This window comes from Lithobates pipiens, unplaced genomic scaffold (assembly GCF_037356315.1).
Source record: "Lithobates pipiens isolate NorthernLeopardFrog02 unplaced genomic scaffold, aLitPip1_a1.2 Scaffold_19, whole genome shotgun sequence".
NCBI classification, from domain to species: Eukaryota; Metazoa; Chordata; class Amphibia; order Anura; family Ranidae; genus Lithobates; species Lithobates pipiens.
In genome coordinates this window covers 280,671,996-280,697,236 of record NW_027507764.1, presented here as the reverse complement: position 1 = coordinate 280,697,236, position 25,241 = coordinate 280,671,996, and the positions used below count along the sequence as shown (strand labels likewise).

General features: G+C 45.2%; 1 protein-coding gene across 5 annotated transcripts in view; it reads left to right on the top strand.

Annotated features, from left to right (window-relative positions):
* Positions 1 to 25,241, top strand: part of ATPSCKMT (ATP synthase c subunit lysine N-methyltransferase) — a 547,044-nt gene that overhangs the window by 388,467 nt on the left and 133,336 nt on the right. For 4 of the 5 annotated variants that reach the window (XM_077491965.1, XM_077491966.1, XM_077491969.1 and 1 more), the window contains one exon: positions 6,118 to 6,168. The exons of the other annotated variant lie outside the window; for it this stretch is intronic. In XM_077491965.1, the coding sequence (XP_077348091.1) occupies positions 6,118 to 6,168 (51 nt within the window). The remainder of the gene's footprint in view (positions 1 to 6,117; positions 6,169 to 25,241) is intronic. 5 annotated transcript variants of the gene reach the window in all.

The following is a 25,241-nucleotide window of genomic DNA, read 5'->3' as shown; positions in this document are numbered from 1 at the left end:
TCCCCCCACCCTTAATATTATTCCAAATGGTCTGTGTGTCCTTAACTGAATCCCCCCCCCCCCCCCCTTAATATTATTCCAAATGGTCTGTGTGTCCTTAAATTAATGTTGAATTATATATTGTAGTTTTAAACCACTTCAGCCCTGGAATGATTTACTCCCTTCCTGACCATCAGCACTTTTGGCGATTTGGCACTGCGTTGCTTGAATTGACAATTGTTTATTGATTGGTTTGTGCAAAAGTTATAGCGTATACAAAATATGGTATAGTTTGATGTCATTTTTATTATTCCAATTTTTTTAACTAGTAATGGCGGTGATCACTGAATTTTATCGTGGCTGCCACATTATGGAGGACACATCGGACAATTTAGAAACATTTTTGGGACCATTGGCATTAATTCAGCGATCAATGCTAGAAAATTGTATTGATTACTGTAAAAATGTCACATGCAGTGAAGGTGTTAACCACAAGGGGGCGGAGGAATGATTAAGTGTGTTCTGGGGGAGTGTTTATAAATGTCTGGGGGATGGGCTAGCAGTGATATGACCCTGATCACTGCTCCCGATGACAGAGAGCAAACGATCAGTGTCCTGTCACTAGGCAGAAGGGGGAGATGCTGTTTACATCGGCATTTCCCTGTTCTTCAGCTCCATGACAACAATCATGTGTATCCCAGCGGCAATCGAGTCTGCGTGTTCCACAGCATGGTGGGCTTGCGGCAGGCGCGCGTGCATTTCAAAGTAACGTTTGGGGACGTTAATTTGCCCAGCCGAGCGATTCTGCCAACATATATTTGCTGACAGCAATTGCCAAGTGGTTAAATAAGCTTTTTTTAAAAAGGTTAGACTGATGTTGCTAAAGAATGTTTTTGTTGTAATGTACTTGCAATGTTAATGTGCAAAATTACTTTTTTTTTTTTCTGCTTTGACTCCCCAGTTTCCTTCAACGCTACAAGAATGGCAGACTGTGGCATCCCATTTTGCCACCCGTTGGGACTTTCCCAACTGTGGAGGGGCGATAGATGGGAAGCACGTCCACATCGTACCACCACCCTATTCGGGGTCATACTATTACAACTATAAGGGGTTTCATAGTATTGTGTTAATGGCGGTGGTGTCGGCACAATATGAATTTCTGTATGTGGACGTGGGGAAGAATGTCCGGATGTCGGATGGAGGAGTCTTCGCCCAGACAGAGTTATACCTGCGTCTCCAGACAGGTGGCCTGGGATTGCCACCTGATACAGATAATGTGGAAGGACTCCCCTTCATCTTCATAGCTGATGAAGCCTTCAGTTTGGGCGAGCACGTGATGAGGCCATTCCCCCAAAGAACCCTCACCCCGGAGAGGAGTGTTTTTAACTACCGGCTGGCCAGAGCGAGAAGAGTTGTGGAAAATACCTTCGGAATAATGGCCAGCCGGTTCCGCGTTTTTCTTACTCCTATACACATGGCGGAATACAAACTTAATCATCTTGTCCTTACATGTTGCATCTTGCACAATTATTTAAATAAGAACTCTTCAAATTATATTTCATCATTTGGGCCTGAGGCCGGACTTGTTTCCGAAAATAATATGACGGGCCTGGATACTGGCCGTACTGGCTTGGCCCCCCAAAGTGCCCGTGAGATTCGTGAAAAATATGTGACTTATTTTAACAGTAGGGGGGCCATTGCAATGCCACACAATGTTTAATTTTACAAAATAAAAATAAATATAGAAGATAAAATCTGGAAATGTTTTTATTGCTTGCTTTTCGTTTGGGCTGTCTCCTATGTTCTCCTAGTGCACTTGTAGTGCCGAGTGTATTTTCATTTATTAAATAAGGCCCATTGTCACTGGAAACACCAAATCACTTTTACCAAACTGGTATTGAGCATTGAAAGAAGATGCCACGCATTGTTGATTTTAAAACTTTTTAATCTGGCCACATTCACATGTGCCTTTTAATATTAATTTTTGAAAATATATATATATTTTTTAAAAAAATTAAAAATTTTCTTTTTCAAACCTTTAAATATAAATGTTTTTATTTTTATTTTCTATTTTTTTTTACGTTTTTTATGGTTTTTCAAACCTTTTTTTGTGTTTTAAAAAAAATATTGTTAAAATATGAAAACACTCAGCCATAATCTTGAACTTTGTAAGTTCCAATGTTAATAAAAACTAAAACGGAAATGAAAAACATGGTCGATATTCTGGAGAAAGGGATTATATTCCCCCCAAAATATCGATCATGTTCTTCATTTCCTGCTGTATATTGTCAAGCCGATTCCTCATGATATCCAGGCTAGTTCGCATGGCATCTATTTCGCCATTCCAGCCCATTATCTACCCAATCAGCCTTTGTGCGCTGTCACTTGAAAATGTGGCCCTTTCCACAACCAGAACATCACCTACAATAGATGACAAAAAATGTCTTAAAAATATGCAGTCATACATAGATTAAATGAAGCTGGGGTGTCAGACACTCAACTGGTGTGGTGGCAATCTCCCCTACTTTCTCCACATCCTTGGAGGGGGCACTGGTGCTTTTAAATGGGTCCCTTTCCCCAACCAGAACATCTAAAATAGAGGAAAAAACATGTCTTTAGAAATATGCAGGCATACATCGATTACCTGAATCTGTGGTGTCAGACACTCACCTGGTGGGGGGCTCATCTCCTCTCCTTCCTCCACCTCTCCTTCCTCCACATTCACATCCACCGGGGGGGGGGGGGGGGGGATGGGGCTAACCTCCCATTCATGCTGGCAAGGTTGGCGGCCCCTGGGATCCTGCTGTCTGAGTCTTTTCTCCCCTATAAGAATTAAACAAAACAAAAGGTATACTTAGCACACAGATATTTGAGGCCAGAACTAGGAAGATGAAACATTGCTTAGAAGTGTTGTACAATTGTCTGTTTATGAAGAGATGCAAAAGTTGAAGACATGATTAAAATTCACTTTGCAAACAACTACAATACTTACCTTTTTTGGCCAAGTTTCACAGGTGCCCCCCCCCCAAGTATCCCATGGAACCCCTATGTGGTTTACCCTAATAAATGTTCTCTGGTGTCCCAAACTTTTGCTCATGAGTACTGTGTTAACCAGCTGCCAAGTGTTCTCTCCTTAAATTCCACTGAATGTTGCTTTCTAGTCATTGTAGTTTCAAACACATCTAAACAACAATGTCCTAATCTTTTTTTTCTTAAGACAAATTACCAAGAACAAAATTGATGGTTAAATCCCAACATGAAAGCAGCAATTTTAAATTGTTCAACGGTAAAGAAAAGCACATGGATCAGTATGCAATAATCATAATAGGAACACACGAAAAGTACTTACTTTTTTGAAGAACTTTCTTTATTCTTCTGTACTGATCCGGCTCCCTCAATTTAAGGTCGGACCACCGTTTCCTCAATTGGTCTTTTGACCGTCGTACACCAAAAAGTTTTTGCAGGGTCATTACAACTTTGGCCATGATTCTGGCCTTGCCAAAGTTCAGATGGGTATATGGTCCATGCTTCCCATCATAATCCTTACTCCTCAAGATTGTCACCATCTCTTCAAAGGCCATATTGGAGGCCTTAAATCTCCTCTTCCCGGATCAGGACGTTTGTGGCTTTGGGGTTTCCTCACTACTGGAGTCAGTAATATCCACCTGCTGTGTATCCACCATGTTTCTCCTACTGCGCACCGTAGAGAAAAAGGGGCGGGAAATATTCGTGGAAAAGAACATCGTGGGCGGGCAACGCAGGTGGAGTTCACGCATGCGCAGTGAAAATAAACTGTTTGTCACCAGCATAAACAATAAATACTGGGGTCAGAATGAATTATTATGTATTAACAGAATTTTTTCAAGCTTTTTCATGAGCTGAAAATTGTTTATGATTGATGAACAAAAAACTAAAACTATGTCCCTTTTTTATACACAAGATGAAATCAGCCAGGAGGAAGTTGTGGAAAGTGGCAGGCAGGACGAGGCTGGGCCCACTGTCAGCCAGGAGGTGGCCGGGCCCAATAGAAGCCTCACCCAGTCGCAGGTGCCTCCCCTCCGTCTTCAGGCAAAAAGGCCCAAGAAGGGGACGGTCACACAGGAGGAATCACTGCGCCTCATTAGAGAGGCTACAAATGTCCTAAGGATCTGAAGAGGCCTATGGGTGCTATATAGCCAGCCGGTTGCAGCAATTAGAGAGGAGCCAACGCCTCCAATGTGAGCGACCCATTTTCTCTGCCTTTCAGAAGGGGCTGAGCGGCAAGTTAACTGCCACAAGCCAAATCTGTGATCAAGTTCCTCCGCCTCCTGCCACAAGTACACCACCAGAGATACAGCCTCACAGGCAGGCTGCAGGGAAGTCTGCAGGGAAGGGTGCAGTGAAGGGTGGAGCGAAGAGAAGAAAGTGATGACCTGGCTTAAGTCTGGTCTGACCGAAGATGCAGCCTGTTGTACCACAGCCTGGGGACATATATGCCATCTGCTGCTGCTCTTGATCTCTGGGATTCATGGACCAGATTGTGCTCCCCATTATATGTACTTCTCAATATCCCAATTTTCTTTTCCACAGACTTGATGTGTGCCCTGGGGCCAAAAGGCTACACAAATTGCTCAAGTTTCTCCAGCGTTGCCTTCATCTTTATTTTGTTAACCAGAATAAATGGATATTTTATTTTGAAAATATACTTGCCTATGTGTTTTTAGTCAAATACATTCCGAAAAGACAATGTGAAATGAACATAACCTCCTTGAAGTTACCAAAATAAATATATATAATGTTATTTTGGTAACTTGGCACCAAAATCAAAAAATAAAAGGTTATTGTGGTAATGACACACAAAAAATAAAAAGGTTATTGTGATAATGACATACAAAAAATAAAAAGGTTATTTTGGTAATGACACACAAAAAATAAAAAGTTTATTGTGGTAATAACACACACAAAATAAAAAGGTTATTGTGGTAATCACACAAAAAAATTATATAAAAAGAAAATGTTTACTGTGTTAACTTGACAGAAAAATAAAATATGGAGATCACTAGAAAATAATTTTGAAATAATCATACTACAAATCTGGATGGAATCCAAAATAATAAAAGAGGACTACAAAAAAATAGTTTAAAATACATTATTACTGAGATGGGGCTTTAAAATAAAAACATTATCATTCATAAGGTCAGGAGAAATAATCCAGAAATGTGTTTGTGAGAACTCTGTGTAAATATGAGCAGCAAAGCAACTTCATTCTTCTAGCATTATAAAGAAGATGCACTGCATTTAAACGAGCACAGAATTTGCAGCATGACGAATGTGCTACTTCCAATACGAACTGGAGTTTTACCAGACCGAGCGCTTCCGTCTCTTACTTGCTTTAGAGCATGCGTAGTTTTTGGTCTGTTGGAATAGCATACAGACGAGTGGATTTCTACATAGGAACTGGGTCCGGCGGAAAAATTTGAAACATGTTCCATTTCTAAAGTCTGTCGGATTTTTGCAAATCAAAAGTCCGCTGCAGCCCACACATGATCGAATGGTCCGCCGGAATCATTCCGTCAGACCTTTGATGTCGAAAAATCCGCTCGTGCATTACAGTCTGTTTCTTTAAAATGGATGTTTGTTCTGATTCTATTTCCTGTTTTGAAAAGATTAAAAGGTATGTAATTAACCCGTGTTTTATTTATGTCTGGTATAAACTTTAAACCATATGTGTTAATATTCAAATTGTCTTGAAAACTATTTAACCCCTGCCAAAATAAATGTGAAATTTGCCATATTTCACCATACCTGCCTAAGAATCAAATAGATTTGCTATTTTTCTCTGAATGTATTAAAAAGTGGAAAAAATTTAGTTACATTTTTTTTTAGGGTCTAGAATTGTGCTTTACATTGGATTTGTATACATTAAAGCGGAAGTAAACCCATCTATCTAACAGTTTGAAAAAACATGGCAATGCCCGGAAATGTTAACTGTCACATTGGTTGTGCTCTCAACCAAACTGTCAAACCATCCTTGGCTGAAAACGATAGGAGGATTTACTTCCACTTTAAATTACATAGAAAAATCATTATTTCTTTTGCAAAAGGATCCAATTATTTATTCCATATTCATATAGTAAAAAACTTTTTTTCTTTTTTTAGGTAAATTTCTCGCCATATACAAATGTTGTTATTTTTGGAGTTCCACCGATGGTAAGTTATTTATATTGTGCTGTAATGCTATGAAAAGCATTGAAGTGGTTGTTAACCCCATTTGTTCGGTCCAAAGAGATTACATAATATATCCTTAAAACACATTCAAATTTCCATTGTTGTACATCAATTCAAGGTTTCTAGGTCGATACATGCAGCTGTTGTATTATCAACTCCACACACCCCGTCAGCAATATCTCACTAGTTGTACCTGAGTAATCACAAAATTATATCCAGAATGAAATCCACCGGGGATGTCGATGGCATATCCAACCAGGGTGACCATCCTGCTTGGTATTTGCCTGGGCATCCTCTATGTTGGAAAAAAAGACTCCAGACGTAGTATCATGCACATTTGTACTACCCACTCCATCCACAAGGAAAGGTCAGTCAATTTCCAATGTCGAAGAATCGAGATACGGGCCTGAAACAGTGCCCTAGCTTTGGCTTGCTTGTTTGGCTACCTCCTCCCACCTGAAGATCATCTATAATGCCTAAAAGGCAAGGTTTAGGATCCATAACAACATTAACTCCATTAACTGCAAATTCTCTGGAGTGGGTATCCGTAACTTCTTCCAATATATATGTAGCGTTGGGTATCTCCATAGAAGATGGATCAAATTCCCATGATCACGGGAACATCTGGTACATATAGAATCCTCTCTCTTTAAATAGTCTTGCTGGTGTGAGGTGAACTCTTAGAATATATAACTGAGAAAGCCTTTGCGTAACATTGTGGGAGCACATTTGTACTGTTCCATCTCTTCACTCCCCATCCAAAGTGCGCTATGTGAGCAGTGGGATCTGCTCTGGCACTCTCCTGGGACATGACACGTGGATATGATGCAGCTGGGCCACTAAGTAGTAAAGCTATGGATTAGGTAAAGTTATGCCACGTACACATGATCGGACTATCCGCCGGACTGTCCACCGGGCATGCCTGTCATTGTAACCGGAGACAGTGATGAGGCAACAGCTCAAGAACAGAAGACCAGAAGACAGCGACAGCGACGAGAGCAGCGTCAGAAGACCGGGCCACCACTTGTAAAAGAGCTAGAAGAAGGCGCGGTGGCCTGGCAAGAAGAACCAAAGAGGGGGACAAAAACCCCCAAAGAAGGAGGCAAGACCCCCGAAGTCGGCGAAGAAGAAAGCCAGGCTCCTCCACTAGTAAAAGAGCTAGCAGAAGATAGCGGAGGAGTCCGGCGAGAAGACCCGCGAAGACGGAAGAAGAACCCCGGAGCTGTGCAATAAACTATTTTAACCCTTGTGTGTTGTGTTTTTTTTAATTTTTTTCACAGGTGAATGGGTATGGGTACATTGTACCCCATACTCATTCACATAGGGTGGGGGGGCCCGGATCCGGGGGCCCCCCTGGGCTCCCGGACTCCAATAAGCCCCCCGCCCGCAGACTGCGACAACCAATGGCCAGGGTTGTCGGGAAGAGGCCCGTGTCCTCATCAACATGGGGACAAGGTGCTTTGGGGTGGGGGGGCACGCGGCCCTCCTTCCCCAAAGCACCCCCCTATGTTGAGGGCACGCGGCCTGGTACGGCTCAGGAGGGGGGGGGGGCGCTCGCTCATCCCCACCCCCTTTGCTGACTGGCCGGGTAGCGTGCTCGGTCTGATATGGGCCTAGGGGGGGCCCCCACGCCGTTTTTTCAGAGTAGGGCTTCCCCTTTAAGTCCATACCAGGTGACGGGGCCAGCGACACTTCCTTTGCTAGTCCTGGCTACCTGGAGCCGCGCTTAAAATGAGAGGACTTTTCTCCGGGTGGGAAAAGTCCATTCATTTCAAAAGTACGGCGGATTAGCACACACACGGCCGTATTGTCCGCCGAAATGCGAGTCCAGCGGACATATTTGAGTGCAAAACTACTTTCTTAGTCCGCCGGACTTTTGGGTAAAAAAAATGTCCGCCGGAGCCCACACATGGGCAGACTTGAGTCTGCCGGACTTTTCCACTGGATTGTTTGATCGTGTGTACGCGGCTTTAGGCCTCCTCCCTCCTTTGACCTTTGAAGTCATTCCAATTTATTGCGGGAGGGGGGCTTAGACTGCCATATGAATGCTCTAAATATGGAATTAATAATCCAGAAGATTTTTAAGGGAATGACCATTGGGATTCATGAAATACATACAGTAGTTGTGGCATAAAGATTATTTTTATGAGATTTATTTTCCCTATTACTGATAACTTAAGCATAGACCAAACTTTGATTTTATCCTGCATCCAAGCAAACAGTGGCGATAAGTTCAAATAAACATAATCTAGAGGTCTAGGGGGAACATATATACCCAAGTATTTAAATTTGGGTAATACTGCTATATTATATAGGACTGAGCCTTGGGAATCAGGAGTTACGTCCAAGGGCATTATGGATTATTTGGACCAGTTAATAGTGAGGCCAGAATAGGTCCCAAAGTTGGCTATGACTGTCATGGCTTCTCGAAACGAGTCTGTGGTATCCTCCAGTAAGAGCACAGTATCATCGGCATATAACATAATTTTTCCTGTACGTCCCCATATCTAAAGCCACAAGAGGATGTATTAGACAGAATCAGGGCCACTAAGGGTTTAATAGCTAAAGCAAAAGGGGGAGGGGATAACGGACATCCCTGGCAGGTTCCCCTGCTCAATGGGAAGGTATGGGAAATTCGTCCTGCTGCGTGGTGGGAACTATATAATAACTGCACCCATGATAGAAAGGTTGCCCCAAAATTTTTTATATTGTTGTCTTGAAAGCCTTGTGTGAGTCCAACAAGTAAGGCTCCGTCACCCGAATTGTCTGCATCGGACTGTAAATTGAAGAACAGTCTGTGCAAATTAATTGCAGTGGATCATTGTAGGATAAATTCAGATTGGTCCGAGTGAACAATCACTGAGACAACCCCATTTAACCTCAGTGCTGTAGCTGTCGCTGTGTAAAAGAGATAGGCCTATACGACCCTGGATCTAGAGGGTCTTTATCTGGTTTTAGTAACAATACAATATTAGCTCTACACATGGAACTAGTAAGACACCTTTGTTTTCTGGCAGTTTTAGGTACTTTAAGCAGACAGGGAAGAATAACCTCTCCATATTGCTTATATACCTTTGTTTTGGATCAGAACCAAGGTCTGTTTTTTTTGTTTTTTTATATCTGCCCCTGATAAAATCATTAAGTACAAAGCATGCATGCTATGAAGTAATTACCCTGACACCGTTTGTCCAGTGTGAAAATTACTTTCTGTTCTTTATTTCTCCTTTTGCCGTTTATATATTACCGGCTGAACATGGAAAAAAACAAGCAAGGCGAGATGTATGCAAAGCATATTATTGCGACATATTGCTGTATTACTGTAACAAATGTATGTATATATGCTTTCAGCTGATTTAGCTGATTTAGCAAGTTTAGTAATTAATCATAGCTATACTAGATATTTTAGTAACTTCTTCCGCTTTCTTCGAGACGAGACGTTGGATGTTGATGTCATGTCTGTCTTGGGTGCACTTCTTAAAGATCTTGCGTCTACAATTCCCCATAAACCCAGATTTATCTATAGGAGGGCCCCAGGCTTGAGAAACCGGATAGCCCGGGAATGTACCAGACCCCCCTTAGAAGTTGGCCACTTTCTTGGATGGATCCGGTTTCCATTTCTGCACTAGATGTCGTGCGTGCAGAGTTACTAGGGGACCGGGGACACCTAAGAAGGTGTCCAATTTTGTGTCATGTGTGACAAATGATGAATTCAAGATCAAACCTCTCATTACCTGTAATTCAGATCATGTGACATATGTACTAGAATGTCCGTGCTCCATGCAATATGTAAGCCGTACAACTAGAAAATTAAAAATTAGAATCAATGAACATCTGGCAAATATTAAAAAAGGTTTTCCAACCATAGTGTGTCGACATTTTAAGCAATACCATGACAGTGATCCTTGACTGTGTAGGTTCTATGGTATTGATAAAGTTACGAGACACTGGAGAGGGACCCACATGAGAAGAGAAATTTAAAAAATGAAACAAAATGGATTTATAAATGACAAACGTTACAACCATTGGGAATGAACATCGAACTTGATCTCAATTGTTTTTTGTCCAATGACTAACGGATTGGGGATGGTTCAGACTTCCATCCTTCCATTTTTCCCTTTTTTTCCCCTTTAGTTATATGTGTGGAAGTTTTCCTCCATTCTCCCCTTCCCTTCTTTTTCTTTGTTATGAAGGGAATTTTTGTGTATATTATATATTTTTTTTTATATTCAAAGTTTTTTCCTCATGCTTCCCTCCTTTTTATATATATTTTTTATATGTTTTTTGGTTTCTACCCTTCCCGTTGTGGAGAATAGTGAATTGTTTTTTTGTGGTGAGGAGGGATGAAGAAGGTATGTTTTTGAGTAGCTGTTAGTGGATTATCTAGCTCTTGCCCTCCTTCTTTTCTAGAGCCCCGTATTTATCTACTATTTATGTTTATTCATTTCCCGGACTCATGTTGATTTTTGTCCGCTAGAGGGTGGGGTATGGAGAATGTTTTTTCTCTGTTTAGTGATGCATGTTGTTTTGTCACGAACAACCCCCTCTTTCTTGTGTAGTTTTTTAACAAGATATGGGGTACAGTGTATCACGAGAATTAAGGGTTGGGAAATAAAAGTAAGTGGGTAAGAATTGTATTACCAATATCTGGAGTATTGGAGATAATTAATTATGTATGATGCCTATATTTAGAATTGATGTTTGTATATTGTCAATTTTTTGGTATCAACACGTTTTTTGCTGGAATTCTGTTCTTGAGTGAATCTAGTGGTGATATTATTTTATTTATTTTTTATGAATTTTTACATATAATACTGTTTGATTTTAGTATTTGTGCAAATTTTGTATAAGTATAGCGAGGAATGGTAGGAATTGAAGTGTATGTCCGTGTTGACCATTCAAGCGGGACTGAGGCTGCGCACCACCTGCCTTCTCTATTGGCCCTAGCTTTGTAATGATACGTTATAAGCAGTGATCGTTAGTGACCAGGTACGCTTCCTGAAGACGTTAATGACGAAACGTACGTCGAAGCGGTACCTGGTCACGCCTCTGATGCCATATGCGGCTACCTGGTTGCCAGCCTGATGGCCTGGAACGCACGCCATACCAACCATTATGGAAGGGATACACTATACCGATCAGAGTGTGTGTTTTTTTAAGGCGAGCAGCCCCAGTGCCGGGTCAGGCACACGACAATGTAAGAAGCCATTTGGCTGTTTGTTTTAGATATTTCTTTATTAAAAATCTGTATTACACTATGGATCTTTTGTGCTCTCTTTTTATACACCGCCTGAGACTGTGAAGGGGGACGTACTATCCTGTGTATTTATGCCAACATTCATGTGAACAGGCACTCACCTGTACAGGCGCTGTTTGACTTACTTTTTAATTAAAGTGGTTAAACAAATCTGGTAAGCAGATTGGATTTGCATTTTTACAAGTGGGTGGTGCTGCTTCTCGGTGGAGGTATTTGCAAGCCTTTTGGATTTGCTGTTTTATCACAGTTTACAAGATTCCTTTCACTTGGTGGATCTGGGATTATTCATCAAAGAAGCTAGAAAGACACATTTATAGGACTTTGTGTGATTGAACTATAATTAGTCTGTGCAGAATTTTTCTATGGTCACCGGATCGCGATTAGAATATTTATTATTATTGATGTCACTTTATATTGTGTATTAATTTTGAGTGTTAATTTGTTTCAGGTAATTTATATTATTAGAGTAATTTATTAAGAGCCACCTAAATCATTGGTTTTCACTATTTCAGGAGGGTGTGTTTTTTTCTTCCACCTCACTTATATAAAGTGCAGCTTTTTGTTTTATTATTTGTATTTTGTCACATGGCGCGGAGTTTGCGCAATTGAGATTCAATTGTTTTTTCACAATCATAGCTATACTAGATATTTTAGTAACTTCTTCCGCTTTCTTCGAGACGAGACGTTGATATCATGTCTGTCTTGGGTGCCCTTTTTGGGAAAGGGGCATAGTCTTTTTATAATTCTTTGCGGTTCGGCTTCAAGACAGGGGGAGGGGGGGTGGCTAGCAATTATCTGAAGTAGAGTTAAGGTTTTAGTAAGCTTATACAATGTTATTACATATTACATACCTAGTACCTGACAATTTAATGTGATACCTTAGTCACTAGGGATGGCCGAACGGTTCGCCCGGCGGTCGTTTCGCGGCAAATTTCGGCTGTTCACGGTCCACCCGATCGGCAGACTATTGCCGCTGTTCGCCTGGCAGACTTCCGTGTTTACTGTGTAAAAGAACTTTGACCTATGATGACACATCCATCATGGGGTGCAGGACAGCCAATTGAGACATTACAGCACATGGACACTTGGACATTCCCCTAACTTATAAATAGACCCGATCCGGCAGCCATTTTACATTCTTTCTACTGTCACTATAGGGAGAGGTTGCTATGTGGAGCAGGGAGAGACTGCAGTGACCCAAATCGCTAGCTATTAGGTCCACAAAAGTTCTTTTAAGGACTGGTATGGTATAGGTGTTAGGTGTAGTTCAGGATATAGGTTTGAGGCACTGCTATTCAAGTCATTGTTGCAGCAGCCTGTCTTTTGTCAGTGTAGAGAGAGGGACAGGATGCTGTGTGCAGCAGGGACAGTCAGTTTAATCATTAGCTGTTACTATTAGGTCCACAAAAGTCCTTTTCAGGACTGGTATGGTAAAGTAGTACAGGATATCGTTTTGAGTGCTATTCAAGTTATTGTTACAGCAGCCTGTGTTTTGTCAGTTTAAATAGGGACAGGCAGGAAGCTGTGTGTGTCTTATGGTTATGCAGTGATCTTCCTGTGTTTGCTTACCTCCCCTCATGTGTTCAGACTAAGAGGCCAGCCACTTCCACCTGGTGGTTTTTATAACCTCTCCTCTAAGCATGGCTCCACCCCAGGCCCTATCAGGGAGCCCTATATTAACCTGTGCACTGCAGGCCATCACTGCTGATCAACCATTGTGTATTCCTTTGTGTGTTCAGCTTCCTGTTTCCTGCCATGTGCTCTTCTGTTGTTCCGTTACCGACTTTGGCGTGTCTTTGACTATCCCTGTTTGCCTGTGATCCTGAACTTTTGGCGTGTCCCTGTCTATTTCTGTCTGCTTGTGGCCCCGACCTTGGCTTTGTCCCTCACCATCCCTATCCTCCTGTTGCCTACTGTGGGTGTGAGCTGGGGGACCCTGGGGGTCGTGACGTGGAGCCTGTTGCAGCCAAGTCCATCCTCACCACTCGAGGCTCTGGTGAACACCTGCTGGCTCTTAGACTCCGCACCCCAGGGAATCTTATGCTCTAACCCCCGGTGGGACCTGTCTCCCATCCGCAGCAGTTAGCCGTAGGGTCCACAACCTTGCGGTGCACTCCTGATCCCTACGTTGTGCATCTGTCACCTTGCCTCAAGGTGACCTGACAGTGTGGCAGTGAGGGACAGTCAGTTTAATCAGTAGCTGTTACTATTAGGTCCACAAAGGTTCTTTTCAGGACTGGTATGGTAATATGCTTGTACACGTATAATTTTCTTTCTTCCAAATATAGAAAGAATATTATACTTGACTGCTGCCCTTCTGTTGCAGTAGTCCTTTATGAGTATAGGGACTGAGGTACAGTCTGCTAATCACAACCTACTAGTTCCACAAAGGTCCTTATAAGGACTGGTAAGATATAGCGTACTACAGTACATAGGGTTGAGTGAGGTACAGTCTGCTATGCCTTAAGGACTGGTATAGGTCCACAATATATAGGGTTGAGGTGCATGACTGCTGCCCTATTCTGCAGCAGTCCTTTATCAGTATAGGGACTGAGGTACAGTCTGCTAATCACAAACTACTAGTTCCACAAAGGTCCTTATAAGGACTGGTAAGGTATAGTGTACTACAGTACATAGGGTTGAGTGAGGTACAGTCTGCTAATCCTTAAGGACTGGTATAGGTCCACAATATATAGGGTTGAGGTGCACTACTGCTGACTGCTACCCTATTCTGCAGAAGTCCTTTATCAGTATAGGGACTGAGAGTTTTGTCACAGGGCCATTTAAAAAATGACAGGCAGAGGAAGAGGCAGGCCCTTCCGCAGGGGTGGTAGGGGTAGGGCAGGAGCAACAGGCTTGAGCCAAAGTGGGAAGTTGCAGAAGGTGCGTTCAATTACTTTAAAGGACGCACCAGACTTGGTTGAGTGGCTCACTCAGCCTTACTCTTCTGCACCCTCCTCATCTTCTCGATCTGCATCCTCTTCTTCACTCTCTGCTATGTGCAACCCCAAAGACACTACCACCAACAACACCACCACCACCACATACCTTCCGCTTGAGTCACAGGAATTATTTTACGATCCATATCAAGACATTTCTGATGCGCAGCCACTCTTGGCATTGGATCAGGAAGAGGAGGTAGCAAAAACCGCCACTGAGCAGTCTGACGACAGTACCCAGATCAGCCCAAGGAGGAGGTTGGTCCCCGGCGTTGCTGCCTACTCCGAGATCTCTACTTATAGCGGTGGGGAAGGTGACGTCGATGATGACGTGTCTAGTGATGTCACGTGGGTGCCCACAAGAGAGGAAGAGGAGGGGAGTTCAGAGGGAGATATGGACCAGCAGATAGGGAGGAGAAGCAGGAATAACTTGCATTGCACAGGAGGGACAAAGCAGACTGCTAATGTATCAGGAGCGGGTCATCGACCATGTACGGTCACATCTGGCGCTCCCAGGACACCGGCACATGGCTCCGCAGTGTGGGCTTTTTTTAACGTGTCCGCTGCTGACAATAGTGTTGCCATCTGCAATCTTTGCAGTCAACGCATTAGTCGTGGTAAGCCCAACACTCACCTAGGGACGACCGCCTTAAGAAGGCACATGAGCTGCCATCACCGAGCCCAGTGGGAGCAACGAAACACACAAAGCCACACTCCAGGCTCTCACCGTCCAGCCTCGTCTTCAACTTCTCCTTCTCCTCTCTCCTCACAATTGTCCTCCACTCCACCTTCCATCACGCCAAGCTCACGTTTTTCTGCAAAAAGGCAGGCTTCCGTGGGCCTAATGTTCAAGCGTAAAAAAATGATAACGCTGAATAACCTTCTTGCCCAACGGTTCACGGCTGGCTTGTCAGAACTGATAACCCGCCAACTACTGCCATATAAACTGGTGGACTCGGAGGCCTTTCGAAAATTTTTGGCCATTGGAACACCACAATGGAAGGAAGTATTTCTCAGAGAAGGGCATCCCAGAGCTATATGGCCATGTTCAGCGGCAAGTGAATGTATCTCTGGCACACAGTGTCGGTGCCAAGATACATCTGACCACAGACATGTGGTCTAGCAAACACGGGCAGGGAAGGTATATCACTTTTACTGCCCACTGGGTGAACCTTCTGACGGCCGTCCAGCATGTAACCCGTGGCACCCGTGTAGATTTGGTTTTACCGCCACGGATTGCATGCAGGCCTGGCTCTTCTTCTCCTCCTACTCCATCCTCCCCCCTCTCCTCCTCGGCTGCCTCCTCCCTTTCCACTGCTAGTGTCTCTTCCGCTGCGCCGAACAAGCTCCCCAGAACCTATTCGACATGCCAGGTGAGACGTTGCCATGCCGTGCTGCGTCTTGTGCCTGGAAGCCAAGAGCCACACTGGCCCGGCACTCCTTTCAGCTTTGCGTTCACAGGCAGATCAGTGGCTAACACCGCTCAATTTGACAGTTAGTAAGGTGGTGTGTGACAACGGTGCCAATCTGCTTGGCGCATTGAAACAGGGCAAAATTACGCACGTGCCACGTCTTAAACTTGGTCATGCAGCGATTCGTTGTCAAATACCCTGGGGTCCAGGACATCTTGCGGCAGGCAAGGAAAATCTCGGCCCATTTCAGAAGATCTTACACGGCCATGGCTCGCCTTGCTGACATTCAACGGCGACACAATCTGCCGGTCAGGCGTCTTATTTGCGATTGCCCGACGCGATGGAACTCAACCTTCTATATGCTTGATAGGCTGCTCCAGCAGAAACGTGCAGTTAACGTCTACCTGTATGAACTCTGCGGCAGAACAGGTTCTGGGGAGCTGGGGTTTTTTTCACCGCGCCAGTGGCTGTTCATGCGTGACACATGCAGACTTCTGCGGCCATTTTAGGATATCACCAAACTGGTCAGTCGCAGCCATGGTGCCATCAGTGACATGGTACCTTATGCCTTCTTTATGGAGCGTGCATTGCATCATGTCATTGATCAAGCTGTGGAGGAGCAGGAGCGGGAAGATGAGGAAGTCGCAATGCTGGATGAATTCCGAGGGGGGGCTACTCTATCTGAGACAAGTGAACAACAGGAGTCTGAAGAGGAGTCAGAGGAGGATGGTGCCAGGGCGGATGAGGAGGAGCAAGAAGAGCATGCTTTAAACCTTTCTGGGATCCCTGTTGTTGTGCGTGGATGGGGAGAGGAGAATGAAGAGGACGACATTATCCTGGATGATGAGCAGGAGCCAGGCCACCACACCGCTTCCAGTTTAGTGCAAATGGGGGCCTTCATGCTCCAGTGTTTTAATAGGGACCCCCGTATAAAAAGCATAAGGGTCAAGGACCAGTACTGGGTGGCAACGTACTTAGACCCCCGGTAAAAACACAAAATGGCGGAAATGTTACCGCCGTCACAGAGGGCTGTCAGAATGGAGCACTTCCAGGCCTTGCTTCGAGAAATGCTGCATTCTGCTTTTGCGTGCGCTGGCAGAGGAGCAATTCCCACTCCCAGAGAAGGATTTGGGGGTACCAATCCAACAGCGCCTGCAAGAAGAGGCCGGTTTGAAGATGTGACTTCTGATATGAGGTCATTCTTTCAGCCGACCCATCGACAGGTGTCATCCGGTTCCAGCATCAGGGAACGCCTAGACCGCCAGGTGTCCGACTACATCGGGTTAACGGCCGATGTGGACGCTCTGAGGAGTGATGAACCCCTGGACTACTGGGTGGGCAGGCTTGACCTCTGGCCAGAGCTTGCCCAATTTGCAATCGAACTTTTGGCTTGCCCCTCGTCCAGTGTCCTGTCCGAAAGGACGTTCAGCGCAGCAGGGGGGATCGTGACCATTAAGCGTACTCGCCTAGCTCACGACAGTGTTAACTACCTCACATTTCTAAAAATGAATGAGGTATGGATCTCGGAGGAATTCAACACATGTGACCAGTAGACCATGTATATGTCTATAAACGATTTCTTTAATCAAGCACACAGACCTTCTTTCTTCATTTGGCTAACTTCCTTGTCCAAAAAAAGTACACCGTACCCTCCTGTTTGAAGAGGTTGAGCGGTGTCATATTTCTACTGGGGCTGCTTATTATGAGGGGCTCCCACCATCCCTGTGCTGTGCTGACTTCCTCCTGGGGCTGCTTATTATGAGGGGCTCCCACCATCCATGTGCTATGCCGACATCCTCCTGGGGCTGCTTATTATGAGGGGCTCCCACCATCCCTGTGCTGTGCTGACTTCCTCCTGGGGCTGTACCTCTGCTGTGCATATTATGAGGGGCTCATACCATCCCTGTGCTATGCTCATTATGAGGGGCTCCCACCATCCCTGTGCTATGCTGACTTCCTCCTGGGGCTGCTTACGGTGCAGGTGTCAGTGCTGTATATCACGGTGCTGGTGTCAGTGCTTTATATCACGCTGCTGATGTCAGTGCTCTCTATCACGGTGCAGGTGTCATTGCTGTATGTTACGCTGCTGATGTCAGTGCTGTATATCACAGTGCTGGTGTTAGTGCTGTATATCACGGTGCTGGTGTCAGTGCTTTATGTCACGCTGCTGATGTCAGTGCTCTCTATCACGGTGCTGGTGTCAGATCACTCTATCACTGTGCAGGTGTCATTGCTGTATGTCACGCTGCTGATGTCAGTGCTCTCTATCACTGTGCTGGTGTCAGTGCTGTATATCACGGTGTTGGTGTCAGTGCTTTATGTCACGCTTCTGATGTCAGTGCTCTCTATCACGGTGCTGGTGTCAGATCACTCTATCACGGTGCAGGTGTCATTGCTGTATGTCACGCTGCTGATGTCAGTGCTCTCTATCACGGTGCTGGTGTCAGTGCTGTATATCACGGTGCTGGTGTCAGTGCTTTATGTCACGCTGCTGATGTCAGTGCTCTCTATCACGGTGCTGGTGTCAGATCACTCTATCACCGTGCAGGTGTCATTGCTGTATGTCACGCTGCTGGTGATCATCTCCTGCACCCTCTTCTTTGCCTACCCTGACCTTCCCTCTCCTCCATTGCCTTCATGAGCTCCACAGTCCTGAATTGTCACAATTTCACATATAAAAAAAGAATGCTTGTAGTTGTCGATCCCAGATTCACTTCATACATGTGTTATGTCATTGGCCATGTGGTGGGACTATGTTTGCACAGCTAGTAATTATTTTGTGGCTGCAAATTTGACCTGTAGGTTTGCAAAGTTCGCCTCCCATTGAAGTCAATGGGGCCCGCCGCGAACGTTACGATTCGCGAACTAAAATGTCTATTCTAAATATATCCCTTTGCACTGCGTCCTATTCCACCTGGCCCATTCCGTCAGCAACTTTTTTGGACTGCATATAGAGAAAGGCAGCGACTAACTCACTACCCTCCTTGATGCAGCCCGGAGAAGGGCAGTCAGGTGCTGTCTGTCCCTATAACCCTTCTGGTGTTACATCTTGGTGGAGGGAGTGTCTGTAATGGAGTGCATTTCATAATCTTTATCTGTTCTGTTCTATTTCCTGGTTCACAAATGTGGGAGTGGCTTGGTCAACAGCTTTTTCTACACAATTTCTAAGACAGGGGAGAATACAGCAGACCATGACGGCCAAAGTCACTAAAATTATCAGGATGGTTATTCCTATCTGCGTTAATAACCCTTGCCACCCTCCTTTGATCCAGGCGAAGTATTGATCACAGGGGTTGGTGAGCCCTGAATTCTTTTTTAATTCCTTAGACAGATCCTCAAGTTTCCTGATGGCCAAGGTCACTTTACCATTTGGGCCAGTGTTATCTGGGATATAAATACAGCATGTACTTGTTTCAGGTAACATTTAACACACACCCCCCTTTTCAGCTAGGACCATATCTAAGGCCATGCGGTTTTGGAAGGTCATATGTGAAGCGGCTTCTAGTTGTTTAGCTAAACCTTGGAGTGCATCTCTAGTGTAATTGACAAAACTTTTGTTGGTTGTAGTAGATGTAATTTATCCAGTCTACATTCTTGTTTACGGTGATGATAGGGATTAGAGACTTAAATCCCACTGCGACTTGGTCTCTTGCTTTGAACTCATCTGGGACTCCTCTAGGGACCCCTATGGCATCTATGTACAGGTGAGGGTCAAAGCTTCCTGCTGGGGCCTTCCTACGCCTCCTGTTAGGCCTGGGCACGTTATTCACGTCTGTATAGTGGCCTCTGAGAAAATATGCAGAGGCATTATGGCCTTGGCCAGTGCACATTCCCTGTCCACTGTTCTGTCAAGCTAGTTCTGATTTTCATGTCTCCGCAGATCCAGTACACATCTCCCAAAGACTGGACTTGATTTTGCACTAGATCTGCAGAGGCCTCACTATTAGATTCACAGTAACCCTTAGTGAAATTCCCAAGAGATTTCCCCACCTCCTGGTACCGTCCATAGCATGTGTAATTGCCAGGATATATGGTGATACCTTCTCCTGGCTTGGGGGTCTTGGCAACTATGGGATATTCATTCTTCCAATGTTCATACAGGGAGTGGTTAGTAGTTGTATTGGTGAACAGGCTAAGGAAACATGTCTCCTGTTCTGGGGGTATGTTCAGGGGTACTGTTCCCAAATGAGGCCTAGCCCCCCCACATACATAACAGTTGGCTTTGTTATGTTTCCCTGCACTGTACCTCATCCACTCTAGCCAAATGTTGACAACTGAGAACCCAGTTTCTACAGCCATAGTCTCCTCAAAGGTAGGATCTGCTATGATCACCATGTCCTTTTTAATGTCTGTATATGGGGCCTCGGGGGTTGGAGCTGGATGTAGATTGGGGAACTCCCCACTCCGGGTTATTGAACATATCTTTCAGTTGGAAAGGTTTTCTAAGACTAGAATACCCACTTCCCCACCATAGGCCCAGAACATAGGTCCCGCTGTCTCCCGGGCTAGGATTCTCAATGGTCAGCCTTAATTTCTTGGTGAAATACTGATCTGTGTGCTTGTTGATTGTCATTCTATCTAAAAGTGACCCCCCATTCTTATCCTTTTTATTTTGGCCACTTTCAGGTTTGTACCCCCAGTTTGTACCCCCAGTGTTCCAATCCACTTCTCCCCAGGAATCACAGTTGTTACCCCAATAGGTGTCAGTGACGCATACATACACAGTCATGGCTCCTACTGCTCCATCCCAGGTCCGGATCTGGTACATAGTACCTGGAAGTATCTGTTCGTAGGAGGATATAAAAGTGGCAACGTGTGTATTGGATGAGTTATACAAGAATTGGGTCATACCATCTTTTTGTTTGATGGCTACCTCTTGTGCCTGAGCAATAATCACAATGAAAATGGTATTTTTATATACAGCTTACCTGTAATATCCTTTTCTTGCGAGTACATCACGGGACACAGGAGCTTAATTACATAGTGGGTTATATAGGCACCTCTGGTGATTGGACACTGGTTAACCCCAATTAAGGAGAATTCCTCCCCTATATAACCCCCCCATATGGGAGGCACCTCAATTTTGTAGCAAAGCAATAAGAAACCACGTAAAACCCAAGAGGGGCGGGAGCCCTGTGTCCCGTGATGTACTCTCAAGAAAAGGATTTTACAGGTAAGCTGTATATAAAAATTCCATTTTCTTGATCATACATCACGGGACATAGGAGCTTCATTACATAGTGGGATGTCCCAAAGCAATGCTCAGATTGAGGGGAGGGAGACACAGATCATAATTATAGACCGCCAGGGACCGGAGGACCTAAACTGCAGCCTGCAGTACACTGCGCCCGAAGGCGATATCCTCTTGCCCTCTGACATCCACCTGATAGAATCTGGTGAATGTGTGGACTGATGACCAAGTTGCAGCCTTACAGATCTGAGCCAGGGAGGCCTGGTGATGCACTGCCCAAGAAGCACTTACAGCCCTAGTTGAGTGCGCTTTCACTTGAAAGGGAGGAATCTTCCCCTTTACACTATAGGCCTGAGAAATAACTTGTCTAATCCACCTTGAGAGAGTGGATTTTGACGCCGCCTGGCCCTTCCTAGGGCCTTCCAGCAAAATAAACAAGCAATCAGTTTTCCTTATCTGAGCAGTTGCTTGAAGATATATACTGATTGCTCTAACCACATCCAAAGTGTGCAAAGATTCTTCTTCTGCGGACTGTGGGTCTGGAAAAAAGGATGGTAGGATTACGTCTTGATTCAAATGGAATCCCGAAACCACCTTAGGTCGAAAGGACCTGTTGGGACGCATGACCACCCGGTCCTTATGAATAATTAGATACGGTTCCTTGCTGGAAAGAGCTGCTAGCTCTGATACTCTTCTAGCCATAGATATGGCTACCAAGAAGACCAATTTTTTAGTCAGGAGAAATAATGAAGCCAGATGCAAAGGTTTAAATGGTTGCCCCTGCAAAGCTGAGAGAACCAAATTCAGATCCCATGGGCATACCGGAGGTTTGACTGGCGGTCTTATCTGCATGGCCTCCTGGAAGAAAGCCCGCACCAGGGAATGCGATGCAAGTGGCTTCTGAAAAAAACACTGACAGGGCCGAAATCTGCACCTTGATAGTGCTTATGGCCAAATTCATTTCTAGGCCTGACTGGAGAAAGGCCAAGATCCTGCTAATGACATACTTTCTATGATGCCATTCCCTGAGTTCACACCAGGAAACATCTGCCCTCCAGATTTTGTAATAAATAAGCCTGGAGGCCGGCTTTCTGGCATTGACCAGAGTAGAAAGGACTGGCCCCGAAAGCCCATGATCCTTCAGAATGTGGGTCTCAGCAGACAAACCGTCAAATTCAGACTGCGTAAAGCAGGATGGTAAATTGGACCCTGTGAGAGCAGATCTGGCCGGAGAGGGAGGGCTGGCATCTGTTGTGATAATCTTCCATGGAAGAGGAAGAAAAGTTTTGCCCTTCAGCAAATTCTTGGTTTGTAACCACCAGATGAGACTCTTGCGTGTCCCTGGGGATAGACGCATAGGAAGATCCAAGGATTGGGGCTTCCTGTTCCAAGCCGCAAGGATGCATCTTTGCAGAGGCCTTGAGTGGAACTGGGCGATTGGGACGGCCTCGAAGGAAGCGACCATTTTCCCTAACAGTCTCATGCACAATCGAATGGGCGAAGATCTCCTGCCCAGAATTAGGTACACCAGATCCCCAATGGCCAAGGCCTTTGGCCTTGGAAGAAACACCTTGCCCTGAGCGGTGTCGATGATCATACCCAGGTATTCCAACCTGGTGGCAGGCTGTAGGGACGACTTTTCTAGGTTTATGATCCAACCTGGAGTGTTCTAGCGTTCTGGTGACGCTGTGGTTCAGAAACGCTACTGTTTTCTCCATGAGAAGCAAATCGTCTAGATAAGCCATGACGGCTATACCCTGAGCTCTTAGGTTTGCCAATAGAGGGTCCAGAATCTTTGTGAAAACTCGAGGGGCCGTAGCAAGCCCGAACGGCAAGGCCACAAATTGAAAATGGCGCCGCTCTACCGCGAACCTTAGAAATTTTTGGTGTGCGGGAAAAATTGGCACATGGAGATATGCATCCTTGATAACTATTGATGCCATAAACTCTCCCCCTTGCAGGGAGGAGACCACAGTGCGGATTGACTGCATTCGGAAGGACCGGATGCGTAAAAAACGGTTCAGATCTAGGATAGGTCTGACACTTCCATTTGGCTTTGGAACAGTGAAGAGATTTGAGTAAAACCCTGAACCCTGTTCTTTTGGGTCCACTTCTACTATCACCCCCTGGGATAGTAAGTAGTGATCTAAGGCCAGAAATAGCGGTTTTTGCTTTACTGGATCCCTGGGGATCTTTGACCTTAGAAAGTGAGAAGGTGGAATCTCCTGAAACTCTAGCCTGTAGCCCAGAGATACCGAAGAGATCACCCACTTGTCCTGGATCTCTTCCCGCCAGGCTCCTGCAAACTGCAGAAGCCTTCCCCCCATTTGGCCGAGCGGGGGCGCCCCTTCACAAGGAAGCTTTTGGGCTCTGCTTGGCAGGCTTTCACCCCCAAGTCTTTTTCTGCCCCTGGGTCTGGCCCTGAGCCTTTCCTGTAGAGGAGGGTTGAGAAGGCCGTCGCCACTGCTTAGAGCTTGATGCTCCGGGAGAGAGAGCACGCCTGAATGAAGGATGCTTGCTCCTTTTGACTGGAAGGAGGGTAGATTTACCCCCTGAAATATTTTGGATGAATTTGTTTAATTCTTCTCCAAACAAACGTTCCCCTTTAAACGGGAACCCAATCAAATTCTTTAGCCATAGGGCCCTTCCCATGTGTACCAACATGAGGGACAAACGTGATGCTTGTTGGACAGAATCCAAAATCGCATCACCCATGAAACACAGAATATGAGGCATTTCTGCATACTTCTCTACTTCCTCGCTGGGAAGGAGCCCAAGCATCTGCTTAACCTGTTCCTTGAGGAACTGGCACAACCCCACGGCTGCGACTGTAGGTTGCACTACAGCGCTAGTCATGGAAAAGGAGGCTTTTAATAAGGTTTCCAGCTTCTTATCAGTTGGATCTTTAAATACCTGCGCATTATCCAAGGGACAAGTCAGGTTTTTATTCACGCAAGAAACAGCCGCATCAACAGATGGGACCTCCCACTTCTTGGTGAAACTCTCCTCCAGAGGATAATGCATAGAAAACCTTTTAGGAGGAGCAAACAGTTTATCGGGATGTCCCCAATCCTCATACAACAATTCATCCATTAAGGGATGAATTGGAAAGGAATAGGCAGTCTGTGGGGCTTTCCTGACTCCCAGGGAAGAAACAGAGGACGTAGCGACTTCAGCAGCAGGCATTCTGAATGTGGTACGCACCAATTCAGTATAATACTGCACCTGTTTTCTGAGCGCCTGGGAGGAGGAGACTCTCTCCTCTTCCTCTGATTCATCCGACTGCTCATGATCCCTGTCCCAAGACAGGGATCTCTCCTCATTTTCAGAAGAATCATCTGAGAGAGGAATTTCAGCAGAGGGAGGGGATCTACCCCTTTTCCTGCTATCTTTCAGGGAAGCAGAAATAAAATTCATTATTCTCCCTTCAAAACCCTCCAATGTAGCCCTAAGGGAGTCCTCAGTGACATATACCGGGGCTGACACATTAGGAGAGGCTGCAAAACCTGACAGGGGCACTGACTCGTCTTCAGAGGCTGGCTCCAGTCTTGCAGGGGGGGATGGTAACTTACAGGCACTTTTAGAACCCCTGGACCTAGGCGGTGATTTACCAGTGCCTTTGCTACCTCCCCCTGAGACCCTCTTACGAGGAGACATAGTCCTAAGCTACAAAGCAGAGGTACTAGTACAAGTGCAATCACTGTTGTGCTTAAAGTCTCACAATAAATATATATGCTTAAACTGCACAACCTGATGCTGAGTAGGTGTCTAAGGTTTGCCTGGATCCAATCCCCTCGGATGCTTACTGCCCACAGCTCCTGTGTCTCCACTTACAGCCCCCTGACGCTCTGGGCTTTTTAAATCTGCCACCTGGCGCCTGCGCAGTACAGCGCCGTGCACAACCACACTCCCCCCTCCTCCATTAGGCCGGGAATGCGCCCGGCGTGCGCGCGCGTGCACGAGGACCACGGGATCCAGGGGGGGAAAGGAGAACTCCACCGGAGCTGCGTGGGACCCCCAGACTATGTGGGACCCCTGTGTTACCTTGTTGTGGCAGGGACTGCGGTGGAGACGTGAGACAGCTGGAGAACCAGGCTTCACTGAGCGTGTGTACTAAAAAGGCATGTAAGTATGCATCAGGCTGCTCTTACTCCCTCTAGTGGTGGAAACCAGGTAAGACATACAACTACTCAAAATGAAGAAATCCATCATATAATTACATATATAGGATTAACTTCCCTTACCTGTCCTCGCCGCAG